The sequence below is a fragment of the Elephas maximus genome, chromosome 15 (genome assembly GCF_024166365.1).
Source record: "Elephas maximus indicus isolate mEleMax1 chromosome 15, mEleMax1 primary haplotype, whole genome shotgun sequence".
Taxonomy (NCBI): domain Eukaryota; kingdom Metazoa; phylum Chordata; class Mammalia; order Proboscidea; family Elephantidae; genus Elephas; species Elephas maximus.
In genome coordinates, this window is record NC_064833.1 from 3,320,611 (window position 1) to 3,341,156 (window position 20,546).

At 60.9% G+C, this 20,546-nt stretch overlaps 2 protein-coding genes across 3 annotated transcripts in view; one reads left to right on the top strand and one right to left on the bottom strand.

The window, feature by feature from the left end:
* The window catches only part of LOC126059081 (maestro heat-like repeat family member 5), a 70,789-nt gene extending 64,786 nt beyond the window's left edge, over nucleotides 1–6,003 (top strand). The window contains exons 30-36 of the mRNA XM_049854615.1: nucleotides 1,624–1,638; nucleotides 1,774–1,945; nucleotides 2,565–2,720; nucleotides 4,621–4,743; nucleotides 4,889–4,991; nucleotides 5,236–5,310; nucleotides 5,900–6,003. Coding sequence (XP_049710572.1) covers nucleotides 1,624–1,638; nucleotides 1,774–1,945; nucleotides 2,565–2,720; nucleotides 4,621–4,743; nucleotides 4,889–4,991; nucleotides 5,236–5,310; nucleotides 5,900–6,003 — 748 coding nt within the window. The remainder of the gene's footprint in view (nucleotides 1–1,623; nucleotides 1,639–1,773; nucleotides 1,946–2,564; nucleotides 2,721–4,620; nucleotides 4,744–4,888; nucleotides 4,992–5,235; nucleotides 5,311–5,899) is intronic.
* Nucleotides 6,004–9,255: 3,252 nt separating this feature from the next.
* PTP4A3 (protein tyrosine phosphatase 4A3) overlaps nucleotides 9,256–20,546 on the bottom strand; it is a 35,229-nt gene continuing 23,938 nt past the window's right edge. For both annotated transcript variants that reach the window (XM_049854079.1, XM_049854078.1), the window contains exons 2-6: nucleotides 18,864–19,731; nucleotides 16,659–16,751; nucleotides 14,202–14,332; nucleotides 13,411–13,485; nucleotides 9,256–9,868 (exon numbers count right to left, since the gene is read on the bottom strand). In XM_049854079.1, coding sequence (XP_049710036.1) covers nucleotides 9,751–9,868; nucleotides 13,411–13,485; nucleotides 14,202–14,332; nucleotides 16,659–16,751; nucleotides 18,864–18,968 — 522 coding nt within the window. In that variant the 5' untranslated portion in view covers nucleotides 18,969–19,731 and the 3' untranslated portion in view covers nucleotides 9,256–9,750. The remainder of the gene's footprint in view (nucleotides 9,869–13,410; nucleotides 13,486–14,201; nucleotides 14,333–16,658; nucleotides 16,752–18,863; nucleotides 19,732–20,546) is intronic.

Consider the following 20,546-nt stretch of genomic DNA (forward strand, 5'->3'; position numbering starts at 1 on the left):
ACAGCATGTCCCTATTGTCCCCCAGCCCGCTCCTCCTGCATCCTCCCCCATCTCAGCAGACTGGAGAGCCACCCATCCAGTCACTCTGGCCCCAAACTTCTGAGGTCAACCTTGGCTCCTCGCTTTCAATCAATTTGATGATCAACAAACACCGCAGTCCACCCATAACTCAGCCACTTCTCCCACCTCCTCTGCTGGCCCCTCCCCCCCCAAGCCACCACCATCTCCCCTAGATCACTGCAGCCACACCCCCCTCCCCGCCCTGCCAGCTCCCGGCATCCATCCCGTCCCCTTTTCAGTTTATTTTCACCCTGAAGCAGAGGGCGTCTGGAGTGGCCTGGGGAGAGCAGCACGTCCCCTGCTCAGAGCCCTGTACTGGTTCCCACTCCCTGGCTCAGAGTAAAAGCTGAAGTTCCTGTAGGCGCTGCCTGGCCCCTTCTTCCATGACCTCTCCCCCAGGCTCCTTGCTCACTCTGCTCAGCCAGACTGGCCTCCTCGCCTCACACCAGGCCGGGTGGACCCTGCCTCAGGGCCTTTGGACTTGCTGTTCCCTCCACTGGGTTGCTCTTCCATATCTCCACCCACAAATTTGCTCGGGTGTCACCTTCTCAGTGAGACCCTCCTTAAAAAAAAAAAAAAAAAACCCACTGCCGTCCAGTCGATTCCGACTCATAGCGACCCTCCTTGATCCCACCTGAAATGAGACTGTTCCAACAGCCACGTCCATGCTGCTCCAGTCCTACCCTGCTTTCTCTTCCCTCGCGTCAGTCGCCCTGACACTGCCGTTGTGTATACCCCATTTCTTGACTTTCTGGTCCTTCCGTGAGAATTCCATTCTGCCTGCTGCACCCACCACGGGAACCCCGGTCCTGGCACACTGCCTGCACTCACTAGGTGCTCAATAAGTGCTTACTGCTGTTGAATGATTCACTTGCCGAAAGTGAATTTAATGCCTTAGAACCAAACACAGCTTGGAGAGCAGACTTACTTGAAACTTGTTGAAAACTGTAACGGTCACTCCAGTTTGTACAAAAGTCTTTGAAAAGGAGCCTGGTGGCAGGAAGGAGCCTGGTGGCAGGAAACCTCCGCTTGTCCACACCCTGCTTCCCGGAAGTCCATCTAGAGAATTCAGGACGCAGACGAGCGGGGCAGATGTAATTGGCTGAAAATGAATTCAGGTGTTTAAAAAAGAAGAGTGTCAGAATGGACCGTAATGGTCATTGGCAGTGTAAGAGGTCTGAAGCCCCTGCGAAGTGCACGCAAAGCCCCATCAAGTGAAAGCAGTGACTTTAACACAGCACAGCTGGCCCATCTTTGTCTTGTCCAATCCCAGGCCCTGCCTGACCCACAGCGAGCACCCCCTCCCGCCACCGTGGGGAGAGGCAGGGATTGCAGTGAGGCCGCGCCAGGGTAGAGGGGTGGAAGAGATGGTCCCTAGGGCTTGGTGCGGGGCCACCTGGGACTCCTGGCTCAGAGAGGAGACCGCTTTGTCCGCTGCCACACAGCTCCTGATGGGCAGAGGGGGTGGGAGCCGGCTCTGTTTTTGCTCCCCGCTAGCTCCCCTAGTTGTCCAGGTGGGAAGCACGGTACCCCACGGTGGGCAGAACTCTGGGTCCCCTCCAGCCCTGGCGGTGGCAGGTTGGGCAGGGATGGGCGGATGTGACGCCCAGGGACGATGGGGTTCGTGGAAGGGGCAGCTGGAGGGGGGACCAACGTTTGTTCTGGGTCTCCCCGGTCCTGGCACCCTCACCCCCTCTCCCGTCCCCAGGTGAGCCTGCTCCGCGGACAGCTGCCGCCCTTCCTGGACGGCTTCTTCCAGGACAGCGAGCCGGTGGTGGTGCGCGTCATGGGCACCGTGTCAGACGTGCTGCGCCGCCTGGGTGCGCTCGGCGCGGGCGCCCAGAGCCTTGGCGTCGCCATCAACGCCCGTTCCTTCTTCGACGACGTGAGCGCGCCCGGGCGGGACAGGGGGCGGGGGGCACCCCCAACTCGTGCTTTCCTCTGCTCCCTCATGAAAGGCAGGGAGAACCCCGGCTGCCCTCAGACTGGAGACTGAGTCCCGGGGGCGGGGTCAGAGGAGGTCCGTGCATGCGCGCAGGTGGCGGCTGCGCAGGTGGCCTGGCACGGCCAGGTGGCCGCCAGGTGGCGCTGCGGCCCCTCCTCTGTACCCTCTGACCGGTTCCAACTCGTAAAGCGTTTCACAACGGCCGGTCTTAGGTTTCTCAGTTGTGACAGTCCGTCATGTTCAGAGGGCTTTGTTTCTCCACTGTGAAACTAGGGGGACAAATCCTTCCCCGACTTCATTCATGACGCCCGTGTTGTCAGGGGAGAATTGTGGGCATGGGAAATGAAATGGTTCTATGTGCCCGAGGACGGCCTGGGACCTGCCCTGGGAGCCCTGTCTGAGGCGGGAGGCACGCCCTGCACTGGGATCCCAAAGCCTAGGTAGAGAGGTCCTGCTGAGGAAGCTGAGCCCCACCTCCAATGAGACAGGAGTCCCATGTTGGACAAGGGTTGGGACCCCCAGGTAGATCTGGCCATGCTCTGAGCCCCCTGTCTTGCAGGAGCGGGATGGGATCCGGGCGGCAGCCATGGCGCTGTTCGGGGACCTGGTGGCAGCAATGGAGGGCAAGGAGCTCGGCAGGCTGCGAGCCCAGGTGTACCAGAGCATGGTGCCCCTGCTGCTGCACCTGAAGGACCACTGCCCAGCCGTCGTCACGGTCAGTGCCACTGTAGGCAAGGCAGACTGAGGGCCTTTGCCCTGGCAGGGCTGGGGACCACAGGTGGTCAGGGGTGAGGACTGGGGGCCAAGGTGGCCAGGGACCAGGCAGGCAGGTGGCAGCTGAACTAAGAGCAAGGGGTGCTCCATGGGGCAGCAGGTGGGTGAGCAGTAGGCTTGGCTGACCCCAGTGGCTCCCTGACCATGGTCTGCCCGCCGCTCCTCACCATGCAAACATCCTCATGCACACACGTGCACACCACGTGCACACCTGCTCATGTACATACATGCACACATGCTCATGCACACAGATGCACATGCACATACATGCTCATGCACACATATGCTCAGGCACACACACATGGTCACACACACATACTCATGCACACACATGCATACCACGTGCACACATGCTCATGTACATACGTGCACACATGCTCATGCAAACACATGGTCGTGCACACACACATGCTCGTGCACACACACATGCTCAGGCACACACACACGGTCGTGCACACACACATGCTCAGGCACACACACATGGTCGTGCACACACACATGCTCAGGCACACACATGGTCGTGCACACACATGCTCAGGCACACACACATGGTCGTGCACACACACATGTTCATGCACACACACATGGTCGTGCACACACACATGCTCAGGCACACACATGCTCATGCACACACACATGGTCGTGCACACACACATGCTCGTGCACACACACATGCTCAGGCACACACACACGGTCGTGCACACACACGCTCAGGCACACACACATGGTCGTGCACACACACATGCTCAGGCACACACATGGTCGTGCACACACATGCTCAGGCACACACACATGGTCGTGCACACACACATGTTCATGCACACACACATGGTCGTGCACACACACATGCTCAGGCACACACATGCTCATGCACACACACATGGTCGTGCACACACATGCTCATGCACACACACATGGTCGTGCACACACATGCTCATGCACACGCGTGCTCATGCACACACACATGGTCGTGCACACACACATGCTCATGCACACACGCTCAGGCACACACATACACGGTCGTGCACACACACATGCTCAGGCACACACATGCTCAGGCACACACACACGGTCGTGCACACACACATGCTCAGGCACACACACACGGTCGTGCACACACACATGCTCAGGCACACACATGCTCAGGCACACACACATGGTCGTGCACACACATGCTCAGGCACACACGTGCACACCACGTGCACACATGCTCATGTACATATGTGCACACGTGCTCATGCACGCACAGATGCTCATGCACACACAGGAGCTGTGCCGTTCGTGCAGGCAGGACTCGCTCAGCTCTGCTTATGACTAGTCGTCCCCAGCACCTGGCACGTGGCGGGTGCTCAGTCCTTAGGGAACTCGTTCACACTTGGTCCGGGCCCTGCTGTGAGCCAGCGCCCATGCCTGGTGCTGAGGAGATACAGGGATAGGACATGTCCCGCGCCCAGGCTCCAGCCAGCAGGGACACGACAGAAAGCAGCTGGTTCCAAAGGACACTGAGAGCTGCCCTCAGCCCACCTGGGGGATGGGGTGGACGAGGCAGCACAGCCAGGAAGGTCTGATAGTTTCCCGGGGGGGACAGCTGAGCGCAAGCTGAGTGGAGTGGAGAGGGGAGGGCACTCCAGGCTGAAGGCAGCACCAGCACAGGCCCTGAAATGGGAATGGGGGGCAGATGTCCAGGTGACCAAACTGCCAGCCAGGAGGGCAGAGCCGCCCCAGTCTCCCTCAGTGCTGTGGCCCTTTGCTCTAGGGCCCTGGGGAGGGGCGGCAGGCCCCCTCAGCTCAGCTGAGCGGCACATGACCCAGCCCCCCCCCCCACGCGGCTGTCCCCACAGCAGGCCAAGTTCACCTTCTACCGCTGCACGGTGCTACTGCACTGGCGGCTTCGGCACACCCTCTTCTGCACGCTGGCCTGGGAACAGGGCCTCAGCGCCCGCCACTTCCTCTGGACCTGCCTGGTGAGGCCCGGGTCGGGGGGCAAGCTGGGGTCCCCACTTGTTCCTCTTCCCCCATACACACAGCTGCTGCAGCAGCCCTGCACACAGGGGGCTGGGGCGGGGTCATCCCTTCTCCTTGAGCAACAGGCGTGCCCCCTCTGGCCAGATGACCCACAGCCAGGAGGAGTTCCATGTCCACTTGACACAGGCCCTCAGCTACCTGCACAGCTGCCACCACCACATCAAGACCTGGGCCGCGCTCTTCATAGGTGGGCAGAGGGTAGGGACGGCTCGGAGGCCCCCAGGGCTGCCCCCTCCACCTGAGCTGTCCTGATCCTCACCTACCCTGGCCCACCCGTCCTAACACCGTCCACATCACTGATGAGTGAAGAGGGTCTCAGGGCTGAGGAGGGGAAGGGGGTGGGTCTGAGCCCCCCATAGAAGATAGGGAGCCCCTCACTCCCCTGGAGTCCCCCACCCACCCAGGACTTTGTGCCTCTCTGTGTCGTGCAGGTTATACCATCTGCTATCACCCCCAGGCCGTGTCCCAGATGGTGACTGGCGTTGACACAAACCTACTCTTCTGTAGTAAGCAGCCCCCGCCCCCTGCCCCCACCCCAGCCCAGGCCCGGCCCTCCCACTCCGTCTCCCCTACTCTCAGAGCCATGCAGAGCCTCTCAGCCAAAACCCCAGTTCACAGACGATGACACTACGGCCCCAGAAGGGTGGGGGCTTCTTCAGGCCCCCTTTCCTCCTGCATCAGAATCCAGACAAGGACCCAGGCTTCCTGAGCAGAGCCCAGTACCACCCCTCCCCCCGCCACGTCTGGAGGGTGAGGGTGACCTTTCCCCTCCCCCAGCCTCACTTTTGACACCTGGGAAATGGGGTCACACCCACTCCACAGGCTGCCCAAGGCCTAAATAAAGGAAGGCTGTGGATGGGGCTTCACCGACTTTGACCGGGTGGGGGGTGGGGGGCCAGGTGCACAGCCAGTGGAAGGGAAGCACCCCAGGCCTGAGAGTCGGAGGGGACACAGTCTGGATGCCTCCCACCCCACTGGGCCTCAAGCTGTAAAGCGTGGCTGCTTGGGGGGAGTGTCCCAAGGTCCCCTCCGCAGGCTGCAGCTGCGGCAGACAGGCAGCTCAGGTCTCCGCTGACTTGCCCCTCTTTCCCGGAGCTTTCGAAGATCTCAAAAAAGACCCCGAACCAGGCATCCGCGAGTTCGCCACCAGGCAGCTCTCCCTCCTCCAGAAGGTGGTGGCGACCAGCCCGGAGCACTGACAGCAGCCTCCTCACTCCCCTCTCCCTGCGCCCTGCACAGCGCCAAAGCCATGTCCCGCCCCTCAGAGCTTGGTTGCACAGAATTTTTCCATAAGAAAGATCTAGATTCAACTAAGAGGCGTCCCACCTGTTGGCTCCCTGCCCACTACCCTCACAGCTGTCTCAGCTGTCACCAAGCCAAGCCCCTGGGGACATTGGACAGGATGGGGGACATGGCCCAGGTCTGCAGGGCAGTAGGGGGCTGGAAGATGTCAGGCCAGGACCCCAGAGACAAACCGTGAAGTCCATGTGGGGGCCTAAGAATAGCAGCCCTCTTGCTCCCAGGGATCAGGTCTGCTCACCGTGGCCTGGGCCCAACCCTCGCCCCGTGTCGCAGGCCCTGGAAAGCCCTGAGCACCTCCCTCAGGGATGCATGGCTGAGTAAGGCCATCCACCAAGACACCCCGAGCTCTTCAGTCTGTCTCCAATAGGGAGCTCCGCAGTGGCTGAAGGTCTGACTTAGGACAGGACCCCCACATCTCCTCCCACCTCTGTTCTGTGGGGCCTCCTCAGGGCCAGGGTGGAGGAGGCAGCAGAGCCAGCCTGGCCCCAAGTCATGCTCCCCAGTGGAGCCTGCCCCAACCTGGCCTGAGGACCTTGGCTCTAAGCCTCAGCTCTTCCATCTGTAAAATGGGGTAGTAAGGTCTTCCTCCTGAGACCCCTCACAGGGCTAAGTTCAGAGAAGGACACTTCCTGGCACGGTTCTCTGGCTCCCAGAGACCCCACCCACAGGTTGTGACCTCCAGCCGGGCCCTTCCCTTTCTCAGCCTTGTTTTTCCCACTTGTGAAATGGGCAGATGGGCCCTGCCCTTGCCTAACAGTCCCACCCTGCTGGAGTTCTTCCTGGTGCCTCACCCCAAGCCAGACACTTGGTCTCCATTCCTTGTCCCTCCCAGGATCCTGGCCATACCAGCCGACTGCTCCCAACAGTGAGGCTCCAGCAAATCTTCCCCCCAACCCCCATCTCCTTGTCAACCCACCCTGACCCTCAGCCACTCCTCTGCCCAGGCAGGGCCTTTCTCCTGGAGCACCGTCCCCACCCTCACCCCAGATGGGATTTTCCACAGCACCCAGCCTACATGGCCATGCTATGGGAGCCCCTCCAGGCTGAGCTCCTGCCCCCTAGACTGTGAGCCTTTTGGGGCAGAGCATAGAGGGACCCCCAAATGCAATGATGGATTGAATACAGCAGATGTTGCCTCAGTGTATCTGATTTACTTGAGTTCAAGCCCGCGTTCAGGGCAGAGGAGAACACCACCACTATGGCAGGGCTGGTGGCCCCCTCCACCTGGGAGCCCATGCCCCAGGGACGGCCACCCAAGAGCTCTGTCCTGATTGCCCATCTCTCAGGGGCACCCTGGTGGGTATGGTAGCCGTGGGAACCAGAGCCATGTCCCAGGGCAGGGGTGCAGTCCTCCAAGGGTACCCTCTTGGCCACCTCCTGGCAGTGGGGGGCACCTCCCCTCCGGTTCATTTTCTCTTTAGGAAAGTCACCTTAGTAAAAGCTTGGGGCTGGTGAGCCAGCTCAGATTTTGGGGCCAACACTGACTGGACGTGATCCTCAGACCCTGGGAAGTCTGGAAAATGAGGGGAGTGGGGCTGGCTCATACCTCCCAGGGCTGCTGAGGGCCAAGCAAGCTCCTAGAGCCCAGCACACAGTAGGTGCTTATTCACACACTGCTGGGAACAGTGGTGCACACAGTAGGTGCTCATCTAAGCACTGCTAGGAAGTGATGCACACAGTAGGTGCTCATTCACACACTTCTGAGAACAGTGGTACACACTAAAAAAAACACAGTAGATGGTACTTATTCACACACCACTGGCAGCAGTGGTGCACACAGTAGGCAATCATTCACACACTGACAGGAACAGTGTTGTACACAGTAGGTGTTCATTCATACACTGGAACACTGGTGCACAGAGTAGGTGCTCATTCGCACACTGACAGGAACAGTGGTGCACACAGTAGGCACTCATTCACATACTGACGAGAATAGTGGTACATACAATAGGTGCTCATACACTGACAGGAACAGTGGTCACACAGTAGGCGCTCATTCACACACTGACGGGAACAGTGGTACACATGGTAGGCGCTCATTCACGCAGTGGTATAATGCCAGTTGAGGCTGCAGCTGGCAGTGGGTCAAGGGAGGGGGACCGCATCCCTGTCACCACCCTCTCAGGGACCGGGAAGGTGTAGCCCACCCGGCCAACACAGGACCCACCCCAAGTGCTGCCCAGGCCCTAGGGGCGGGGGGAGAGGGGCGTGAGTCCCTGCCAAGGACTCCAGTGTACCTGGCATGAGGTTGCCTTCCAGGGCCCATTTTTTCACCTGGGAAAGGGGAAGTGACACCTCCAGGGCTGGGTAAGCCCCTTCAGCGCCCACCCCTCCCTGGGGACTCATTGTCCCAGCATGGGGGAGGGCAAACGAGGGGGCAAGACAGAGGGAACGGTTGCAGGCCTGGCAGGCAGACACCAGGGGAGGCAGCCAGGCCCCTGCCAGAATGACGCCCTAGGTCCAGGGCTGAAGACCCCAGCAACTGGGAACCGGAAGAAAAGGGTCAGTCACAGCCTCCAGGGGCTCTCCAAAGGCTCGGCAGTGCTGGGTGGGGGTGGAGGGGGCCATGGGCAGAGACACCCCCAGCCTCTCAGCACAGCCAGCCAGGTGGCCTGGGGCCCGCCCTACCACCTGTGCCCCCCTTGCACACCTTGGCCCTCTCTCAGGCCACCTGCCGCCCCTCCTGTCCCCCTCCCTCCCTAGGGCTGGTGGCTGGTTCCCCCTCCCACCGTGGAAGTCCACCCTCACCAGCTCCTTCCTTTGGACCTCCAAGCTGAAGTGAGAACACCCGGATGGGGGCAGGGCAGAGGGGCGACAGTGGTGAACCAGGCTCGCCTGTCCCAAAGCTCCCAGAAACATAGGAGGGACCTCTGAACCCCAAGAACAGTCACATGAACAGCTCAGTCCAAAGGCAGCCCCCTCCCGCCCCCCGCCCCATGTGTCAGGGGCAGTGTGGCCCTCTGGGGCAGCTTAGCTAATGGACTCTAAGATCCAACGGGAGGTGCAGGGCCAGGCGTGGCCACCAGGGGGTACCAGGGGACCAAGCAGGAGCCCAGTGCAGCCAACAGGAGAACCTGGGAGTCAGGACCCCAGCTGCCCCCCAGCCCGATCCCCCACCCCCCAACTGCTCCTGCACACACACAGCCACAGCGTCCTGTTTTATTGCCTGTGAGTGTCCGGAACATCTGCTGTCCCGAAAGCCCAATAATTTAAGGTGCTGAGGACAGGTCAGGGTGAGGGGTTGTGGAGAAGGAGCTGGACCAGTGGTTTAAAAAACACACCACCCCATAAACAGGCCAGAGAGGAGAGCCACCCACTGGGGAGGGGGTGCAGAGGGTGCCTACAGGAGGGGTCTCTGAGCAAGAGGTCCAAGGACACAGCTAAGCTCAGAGACTGGGTCACAAAGACAGAGACAGACGGGGGTACAGAGGCAGGGACATGGTACAGAGACAGGCAGACGCAGGCAAAGGAAAAGTGAGAACATGGCAGACACAGGCCAGGTAGACATGGGGAGTCAGACTCAGAGACCCCAGGGCAGACACACACAGCAGGGCTGGAGAACTCGGGCCCTCAACGGGCGACGGACTAAAAAGGGAACTGACGGAGCCGGTGGCTGCAGCCCTCCTGGACCGGCCCATCCTGAGCTACATGACGCAGCACTTGGTTTTGTGCGTGTGTGGGTCTCGAAACCGCAGTCTCTGTTTGGGCCGGTATTTCTCCAAGTAGGTAAGCTGTTTGCTGTTGATGGCGCCACGCCGCTTCCTGGGAAGAGGACAGGTGGGGATGAGCGGGGCCCTGGGGCCCGGGAGTGCACGGCCCTGAAAGCAGAGCATCCAGGGGCTGGCACCCTCCCGTCAGTGTGCGCAGCCGGCCAGCTAAGGCCCTCCTACCTCCCCCACCCGTTGCTCAGCCCCGTGTCACCTCCTCCAGGCTGACTTCCTGGACCCCACCCCATCTGTGGTCTGGTTCCTCCCACCCTCACCCTACCCCAGGCCTTGAGCCCTTAAGGGACAACAACAATGGATGCACTATTTCTACCATGGGGTGGGGGGGTGCAGATAAGGGAGGGACAGGAGCTAAGCACAGGGCAGGCAAGGGGCCCCGGGGTCATCCAGGAAAGTGGCTGCTGCCCCCTCTGCCCAGGTCCACTGCCCACCTCGCTGCCACATTTTATGACCCCTTCCCCGAAGCCAGCTCCCGCCCCTCCCCGGCTCAGGCCCCATCCACTACCCTGAGATCTGCCCCACTTCATGGCCCACCAGGACTCCTCACCCTCCAAGCCCCAGCCAGGAGGCCATCTGGCTGCCCCCCAACACCCCCAGCTCACACCCTTCAGGGTTTCTGCAGCAGGTGGTCCCTCTGCCCTGAGATGCAGGCTGGCTTGTGCTGTCATTCAGGTTACGTCGTAAGGCCCCTCCCCACAGGGCCTCCCCTGACCCCCCACCCCCAAGTCCCTGCCCTCCCCAGGGGCTGGTTAATTTTCTGCCCAGCGCTTGTTCCCTCTGCTTTTGTCACGTGTTGGGGACAGCAGGGCCCGGCTGTCTGCTCACAGCTCTCCCCATCAAACCATCCTGGGACACAGGTACCCAGTGGGGTGGCAGCAGATGCTTCCTGGCTGAGGGGACACCAGGGCCGAGGCTGAGAAGCCAGGTGACCAGTATGTGGTGGGCCAAGGGACATTATCTGTCCCCATGTTCCGTGGCCTTGCTTTGGCGGATGAAGTGTGAGCAGAAGTGGTGGGCATCTCCGCCACGCGGGGCTCCACCACCGCCCTCTCCCTCTGACCCAGCGCCACTGGGGAGGGGCTGCTTCTCAGCCACTGTCCCTGAGTAGACCTCGGGACAATGGAAGATGGAATGCGAGTGGGAAGCAAGCCTGTGTGTTCTGAGCCTGGCTGGCGTCAGGCCTGCCTGTTACTGCAGCGTACCCAGCCTGTGCTGACGGTCGCAGAGTCAGCTGAGGGACGCACGGGAGCCAAAGCCGTGCAGGTGGACAAGGCCAGCAGGAGAGGTGGGGTGAAAATGAGTGTGGTGCGTGTGATGTGGACGTGAGACTGTATGTGAGTGGTTTGTCTGTGGTGTGTGTGTGCTGTGTGTGTGTGAGTGGTGTGTGTATCTGTGAGTAGTGTGTGTGTGGTGTGTGAGTGGTGTATTTGTGAGTGGTTTGTGTGTGGTGTGTGTGAGTTGTGTGGGGTGTGTGTGTGAGTGGTGTGCGTATGTGTCTGAGTAGTGTGTGTGAGTGGTGTATTCGTGAGCAGTTTGTGTGTGGTGTGTGTGAGTAGTGTGTGGGGGACGTGTCTATTTGTGAGTGGTTTGTGTGTGGTGTGTGTGAGTTGTGTGCGGTATGTGTGTGAGTAGTGTGTGTGGGGTGTGTGAGTAGTGTATTTGTGTGTGGTGAGTGTGTGGGGCGTGTGTGAGTGGTGTGTGGGGCATGTGTGTGATGTGCGTGTGAGACTGTGTGTGTGTGAGTGTGAATGTGTGTACACACACGCGTGCCTGGTGCTGGCTGCCCTAAGAAGTCGGAGCCCACGGGCACATACGCTCACGTACCCTGTGAGCCCAGGAGCAGCTGGCATGGCTGGTAAACAAACCCACCTCGGGGAGAAAGAAACGTCTGGTGCCCTGGGAGATGGTCGTCTGAGGAGCAACAAGGGGTGCACCCTGGCACAGAGGGTTTGTGTCTCTCTCACACGTGGGCACACGCAGTGGGCTGGGCTGCAGAGGCAGGCCTGAGCCCAGCATTAATCCCCCAAACAGTCTGCCCCTGTGGTCCTGTCTGACTCCCTCCAGGACACCCTGAGCAGCCAGGGCCCCTTCCCGGGAGCAGCGGGCAGATGGGACGACTTCCCCAGGGAGGCAGCCAAGTGGCAAGGAGGCAGGCAGGCCTGGAAACCTCCGTGGTTCAGAAGAGGGACAGGGAGGGGCCCACTCCAGAGAGAGCAGGGTGGGGGTGGCACAGGGACAGCCAGACTCTGGGGCCTCAGGGCCAGGATCATGGTGGGGAGAGGCGTCACAGGGGCAGCTGTGACAGACAGCTGCACGTCAGTGCCCCTGGGGTGCTGGGCAGGCTGGGCAGGAAAACTTGGAGGGTCCCCTTCTCCCTGAGGGCCTGGGTTAGATGCTTCTGGCCGTCTCCTCTGAGAGGAGAGGGAACTCCAGTGCACGGAATCAGAGGCTGGCGGGCAGGGCAGCAAGGAGGGGCTGGCGGGGACCTTGGCTGGGGCAAGGCGGGGTGCAGCGGTTTCAATACCGTCACTTGTCTCCACGCCCTGCTGCTCAGAGACGGGCTAGGCCTGCTCGGTACTGAGGCGTAACCAGCCTGCGCTGACCGACGAGCAAGCCCAGGCCAGCGTGAGAGAGGGGCATGCGGAGAGGTGTTGTGGGGTGAATTGTACCCTCAAAATATGTGTTGAATGTATACACCGCTGCACCTGTGGATGTGACCCTGTTTGGAAAGAGGATTTTTCTCTTGTTAATCTGAAACAGAGTGGGCCTAAACCTAATGGCTTCTGAGTTACCCTGGGAGCAGAACAGACACAGAGGCTCACACAGGGGGAAGACAGCCATACCACACACACGGCACAGGCATCTAGAAGCTGACGGATTGCCAGCTCCTAGAAGGTAAAACACACAAAGGGCCTCCCCCTAGAGCCACGCCCTGAACTCCAGTGTCCAGCCTCCTGAACTATGAGGAAATACACGTCTGTTCTCTGAAGCCGCCCCGTGGGTTGTTATGGCAACACTAGGAGACTCAGGGCTAAGGCAGAAGGCCCGGCCGTTGCACTGGCTAGCTCGGCCTTGTCCACCTCCACGGCTCTGGCTCATGTGTGTCCCTCAGCCTGACGCTGCGTCGGTCAGCACAGCTGGGCACGCCACAGTAACAAGTAGGCCCAACCCAAACCCTCCCCGAGCTGTGGCCAGGAGGACTGAATGGGATAACACACTTAGTCAAGCCCTCACCCGCGGCCCCGCCGGTGCGGCCCCAGGTACATAGGGGCACTGACGCCATCAGCGAACCTGAGAGAACGGCCCTGTGTCCACCGCCATCCAGGGACCAGCCTCCATTTGGTGCCTGGGTGGCCTGGTTGTGGGCCTTCATGGCCTGCAAGGGCATGTTGGCGTCAAATCTAAGGCTGCCGGTAACGGAGAAGGACGCCCTAGCAGACAACCTGGGCCAGTGGGTCAGGCATACTTGCTCACAAGGGGCCTGGGCCCACAGAGCAGGGTACACAGAGCCAGGGTTCCCTAAACCCGGACCCCAGCTACTCACAGGCCTGACCCTCCCACACCCCCCTGGCCACTCACTGTCGGATGAACTGGATGGCATCCTCATACTTCATCCCGCTCTCGATCAGGGCCAGCGCCACGAGGACCGGGGCCCTGGGGATGGCAGGGTGGGGTTAGGGGGTCTGGGCCTCCACTTCCCCATCCTGCCCAACAGGTCACCTGCTGAAGAGCAGGGAATGGATCCCTGAGCCCTGGGGTGCCACTGGCTCCACCCACATCCCACTGGCCCCCGTGGAGAGCACAGGCTTACAGACAGCTGGGTCTGAATCTCAGATTCAAATCCCAGCTCTGTCACCTCCCGCTGTACCACCTTGGAAGGTCCAGCAACCTCTCTGTGCTTGACTTCCTGATGGTGCCACATGTGGGCGGGAGGACTAGATAAGAGAGCGCAAGCGAAGTGTGGGCTTGGTGCCCTCCAGAGCAGAGCCTGACACGGGTGGCTACCCACCCCTCCGGGGCCCATTTCCTTTCTCTGCTAACGGGTCTGAGCCACATCAACCAAATTCGGCTGCCCGTTTCCCCTTCAAGTGGGGTCCAAGGCCCTGGGGAGGGAAGGGCTTTGTGTCTGGGGAGGGACAAGCTGGGCCAGCTCACGCATGGTTTCAACCACAGCAGGAGGAAGTCAGGGAAGACTTGGGGAAGAACTTCCCCCTTCCCCTTGCCGGGCTGTAGGAGGACTGTTTGGGACCCTCGAATCCTCTAGGAAGAGAGTAATGGGCGCGGTGGAGCGAACCCCACAGCCAAGATCCAAGAATGTCAGGGCAAAGATGCCAAAGATGGGCTTAGCCTGCCACCCGGCCGCCACACACCGTCCCAGGCCGGCCACGCAGTGCACCGCCACACAGCTGCCAGGGTCGTCGCAGAACTTGGCCTTGAGCAGGCTCAGCCAGTCCTCCACAACCTTCCCAGGCGGGGGCGCCCCATCGTCAAACGGCCAGTCCTGGGGAGGGAAGCAGTCCACTAAGGACCCAGGCCCAGAGGTGGTAAGGAGGAGCACCTGGGATCAGGGCAACCAGCCACAGGCGGGGTGTGCTGGGAGCCAGTGAGGGTGGGGACAGCAGGCCGGGGGGAAGAGGAGATGGCCAGATGGAGGAAGGCAGGGCAGCTGGGCCATGAGTCTCCCCACTGAGAGCACCTCAGAAAGAGCCCTCCTCCTCCACTCCTGTTTACACTGTCACCTCCTCCAGGAAGCCTACCCTGAACACCCCTGCCCCTTCCTGAATAGGACCCCTCGGGAGCCCAAAGACCCCCACCCCTCTACCCCCCAGCATGCTGTGGTTCTGGGGTCCCATACTCCCACCCGTGTGCCAGTTACAGCCTGACCCTCACCTGCCTGAGAAGTGCGGGGACTTCTCCCCTGGTTACTGCCCCCAAATCCAGCCAAGCAACTGCCTCTCTGTCCCAGCGCCCAGCTGAGAGCAGGGCCCTGCCCAGTTACCCCGAAGGAATGAAGAAAGGAGTGTGGGGGAGCCCTGAGGCCCTGCTGGATTCCAAAGTCTTAGCTACACTTGGGGCTTTTCCGGTGGGTCCCTAGTGGTTAATCTGGTTTTGAAAAAGTAACTGTGCTTCCCATCCTCCCTCAGCACCTGGAAGGGGCGGCCTTGTGGCCCCCTTCACCCATGCTTCCAGGGACAACAGAGACGCGAAGTCCTGGCTGAGCAATGCACGCGGCTGAGGGGGGCCGCTTCAGAACCCAGCCGTGTGGCATGAGGGGGTGACCCCGGAGGGGCGCCTGCCCCTCCCTGGAGGTCAGCTGGCCTGCATGGCTGCTTTCAGCCTAACCCAGGTCCCTCCTGCTACAGTACAGGGAGGGGACAGCCATGGAGCGCCTGGTGTCCTTTTAAGCACCTGCACTTCATAGGCGCAAACTGAGGCTAGAGCACCCAGCACGGTCATACACTGGGGGAGGTGGGGGTCAGAGGCAGGATCCAGCCCAGACCGGTCTGACCCCAAAGCTCCGACTCGTCCCACCACCCCAAAGTACTAAGCACCATGACTCCTGCCAGTGCTGGGGTGCAGGGAGGGGGGCACTGAGGCCCAGCAGAGCTGGGGGCACCCGACACCAGGCAGCCCCCATTCTATGCTGCAAGCCAGGGTCAGGGAAGCCCTTCACTATGGGGGCTGCATTCCCACCAGGCTGGGCGAGACCCCGCAGAGCTGGCCCTGTGGACCCATGGCCCCCATCCCACAAAAGAGGGCCAGCAGAGCCCCTCATCCTTCGCCTGGATGGTGCCCAGGGCCAGGGAGCCAGGGAAACAGCCCCACGGGCCCCTCCCCATGGCCTCTTCTGAGCCTTCAGGGACCCACCTGGTGCACCCTCCCTGGCTCCAGCACGTCTGCCCACCCCCAACCCACAGCACCCACTGCTGGGCGATAGGGCCGAGCACCAGGAGGCATGGAGACCAAGATGGGCCCCCGAGACAGGCGGGCACGGGGGCCCTGGTATGGAGCCGGCAGCCACACTCTCCCGCTGGGATCCTGAGCAGGCGCTCACTGGCCTCAGGAGGCTGTTTGTTCCCCCGCAGGCAGGGTCATGGAGGTGCCAGAGCCTCAGCCCCTGGTGGGGGCCTGGCAGGCGGGGGTGTTGGTACTGGAGAGCCACTCCCCAGATGGATGCTTACGCCGCCTTCTGAGTGTGGCTGGACAGCTGAGGCCCTACGGCCTGCTTCCCCACTGTAAAACAGGCATGTCAGGCCGCACAGAGGAGGTCCCCAGCTCACGTGAGCTGCAACCAGTGACCACATTGCGTCCCCCCACCTCCAGACCCTCAGGACAACGCTGGCTGAGCAGGCCCATATGGAGACAGTCAGAAAGGATGCAGGGAAGGGTGACTTCCCTGGGGCCACAGGGCGAAGCAGGGCAGGGCAGGTGTCCCAGAATGAGCCCAGCCACATGTGTGGCCCAGTGCAAACATGCTCAGGTGACAGGCGCTGGTAGGTGGTCTCCCTCTTGGTGGTGGGACCCCACTCACTGTCCCCTTTGCTGGGCCCTGCCCAGCACAACCCCTTCTGCCCCCAGTGACAGCAGCAGGGCCCTGCACCAAGACCCCCTCTCCAGTGACAGCAACAGGGCCCTGCACCATGCACCCCTGCCCCAGTGACAGCAGAGGGCCCTGCACCATGACCCCACCTCCAGTGACAGCAGTAGGGCCCTGCCCCATGACCCTCCCCAGTGACAGCACCAGGACCCTGCACCATGACACCCCCCCCCCAGTGACAGCAACAGGGCCCTGCACCACATCCCCCCCGCCACCTCATGGGCCTCACCACCACAGTGATGCCATCCTTCTCCAGCGGGGCCTTGTCGTAGGTCACCTCACACACACGTACCACAGTGGTGGCCCCATACTTCTTCAGGTCCTGCTGGGAGGGAGGCAGGGCTCAGGGGTCGGGGCCCCCTGACTGGGGCTCCCAGGGCAGGACTGTGTCCCCTCAGGCCCCAGGGCAGACCCTTGTCCCCTCATCAAGACAGAAAGGGTCTGGTGGAAACGCATGAACCCCCACTGGTAGACCCCAGGCTCAATCACGACCGGGGTGATGTGGGCTGGAAGAGCCTTTCCCGGTGCCTCCGGAACCACCATTCCCTGCCACCTTCATCCAGTCCACAGCCAGACGCCTGGCCCGCAGCCTCCCCAGACATCTGCCTTCCCAGTCTCACCAGCAAGGCCCCTTCTGCAGACAAAGCCACTGGGTTACCCCAGCAGGGACAGGACACTCCCAGACTGCACCTGGGCCTGGCATGGTCCCCACTCCAAGGGGTCCTCCTGGCCAGGGCTGCATGGACAGGGGCATGAGGGAACGCTACACTGGTCAGCGGGCAGGGGCCTCAGGGCCGGGAAGGCCCTGCACACCTGCAGGAAGGCCCTATGGAAAGCCCCACACCCACCACCAGGGGAAAGGCTGAGGACTTCACAGCCAGGCAGGGATATTTACACCCAGGCAGAGGGGGTTCCTCCCCGCAGGGGGCCGTGTGCTGGCTGCCCACCCCGCCTCCCAGCAGCTATTCTGGGAGTGTGAGGAGTCTTGCTGGGCCTTGCTCGTCATGTGACGGGGACACCGGACACAGTGAACACAGGGTGAGCTATTCTGAGAATGCAAGAAGCTCTGTCTGGGCACCTTAGATCACTGGGTGCCCTCGGCAGAGGGTCCCTCAGCCAGCCACAGGCTGGACCCTGATCATGGTTACATAGTAAGTCCAGATCGTGGTCACATACTGAGTCCTGATCATGGTCACAGGCTGAGACCTGGCCAAGGCCACACAGTGCCCTTAGCCTGGTCATACACTGAACCTTGACCCTAGGCACACACTGAGCCCCAATCCCAGTCACAGGCTAAGCTACGAGCTGGATTACACCACGAACTCTGACCCCGGTATCACTCCATGAATCCTGACCCCAGTCACACACCGAACCCCAAACCTAGTGACATACCGAGCTCCAACCCAGTCATTAGCTGAGTGCTGACCTAATGACACTCACAGCCCTAAACCTGTCTTAAGATGAGCCCTGGAGCTGTCACACACTGAGCCCCGACCCTCATCACAGGCTCAGCCCTGACCTAGTCACACGCTGAGCCCTGACCCTAGTCACACACTGAGCCCTGACCCTGGTCACACACTGAGCCCTAACCCTGGTCACACACTGAGCCCTGACCCTGGTCACACACTGAGCCCTGACCCTGGTCACACACAGCCCTGACCCTGGTCACACGCTGAGCCCTGACCCTGGTCACACGCTGAGCCCTGACCCTGGTCACACGCTGAGCCCAGATCCTGGTCACACGCTGAGCCCTGACCTGGTCACACGCTGAGCCCTGACCCTCACCACACACTGAGCCCTGACCCTAGTCATACTCTAAGCCCTGATCCTGGTCACACACTGAGCCTTGACCCTAGTCACATGTTGAACCCTGACCCTCATCACACCCTGAGCCCTGAGGGTGGTCACACAATGAATCCTAACCCTGGTCACACACTGAGCCATGACCCTGGTCACACACTGACCCCTGACCCTAGTCACATGCTGACTCCTGGCCCATCGCATGTTGAGCCCTAACCCTACCTTACGCTGAGCCCTGGACCTGTCACACACTGAGCACCGATGCCAGTCACCATCTACCTGCCTCACACACCAGGGACCCTCCTTCCTGCTCAGCCACTGCACGGGGCCCAAAGGGTGGGTTCACGGCTCGTCCAGCCAACACGTAGCTCCAAAGCTCAGGGCCTGGCCCACCCACGCTGCCCCCCAGCCCCATCTCTATCCCTGCAGCACGCTGTCCCATGGGCTCCTATGCCAGCCCACCCTGGGGTCACCCTGGGGTCACCCTGGGGTCACCCTGTTGGTCCCCCCCGGGGTCCTGTGACCAGGGCAGCTGAGGTTTGGTCCCAAGAGAAGTCCTTGATATCAACACAGCCGGCTGTTGGTTCCACCCTGCTTGCTCCCAGACAGCCCACCTGCCGCCCACCCGGCTCACCTCGATGAAGGTGCTGAGGGTGGCGTTGGTGGGGTTGTGCGTGATGAGGAAGCGCATGTTCTTATAGCTCACCTCCACGGGGGCGGGCCGGTTCATCCGCGCCATGGCGCCGCCCCGTGGGGGCTGGAAGGAGCTGGGGGGCCTGGGGTACAGAGGAGAGAAACCCCACCAGCCCCTCAAAACTCGACCAGAACGAGATCCCTGTGCTTGTCCGAGAGAAAGTGTTTAAAAACCTCCACCCCTACACCATGCACAAATATTGTGCAAATTCTGGAAAGGGGTGGCACTGTTTAGTTAAAAAAAAAAAAACAAAAAAAAACCCAGCTCTTCAAAAAGAAACAGAACAGTCCTCCAGAAGTCAAATGGGCAACTCCTGACCCCTGTATCTCAGAGCCGGATAATTATAAGGGCCAAAAAAAGTAACAATCACCAAAAAAACTCAGCAAAGGAAATTTAAAAAGCCCAGAGTGTCCATGGTTGAGGCGCACTCTCCACATTGGTGGGCAGGCCCCTGACCCCCTCGGCCAAAGGAAAAAGGAACTTGAATCGACAGACAAGGGCGGCCTTAAGGTGAGGGTCACAGGTGGCAGGGCAGGCGGGCATGCAGTGGCGTCTGATGTGCGGGGCCCCTGTCACGTTACCCCATCGGGGCACGGCGAGTCCAGGAGGGGGGCAGGGGGCTCAGGTGGCAGAGCCGGCCCCGGGCCGGGCAGCGGCGGCCAGGGGCGGGCGAGAGCAACGGCGAGGGCCAGTGGCACGGCCTCCTCAGCGGTGGTGGGCACCTCGGCAGTGCTGGGCGGGGGAGTACTCAGCTCCACTTCCCGAGGGGCTCTCCATGGACTCCGGGCTGGTCAGCAGCAGGCCACATCTGGGGAAGAGGACAGAGAGTCACAGGGCGGTTGGCCTCCTGCGAGGGGCTGCAGCCCTGCCTGCCCACCCCCCCGTCACGTCCAGGCATCTCCTGGGACCACAGTTTCCTCTCACCAGAGCTTAAGGAAGAACTGCTCCCGGCCAGGGCTGCCCTAGGGCCCTGAGGTGGCTGCGCTGCCGCAGGGCGGGGCAGACAGGGAGAGACGGAGGCTTCAGTGCGTGACCCAGAAGACGGGGCTGTGGGGCACACTCACACCATCACACACACACAAACAACACTCACACATGTGTGCACTCACGCTCATGCTCGTGACACTCACACACGCGTGCACTGACACACGGGTCCTCACAACACTCACATGTGTGCACACACATGCTCACAACACTCCCACATGTGCGTGCACTGACACACATGCTCACAACACACATCTACATGCACTCACACACACATGCTCACAACACTCACACACATGCGTGCACTCACACTCACATGCACACAACACACGTTCACAACACGCACATGCATGCACTCACACTCACAGGTTCACAACACACGTGCATGCACTCACATGCTCACAAGACATGTGCATACACTCACACACATACAACACACATGTGCATACACTCACATGCCCACAAGACTCATGCGTGCAGGCACTCACACACATGCGCACATCTACGTGCACTCACACACACATGCTCACAACACTCATGCACGTGCGTGCACTCACGTATGTGCACAACACACACGTGTGAACTCACATGTTCACAACACACACGTGCACGCGCTCACACTCACATGTTCACGACACA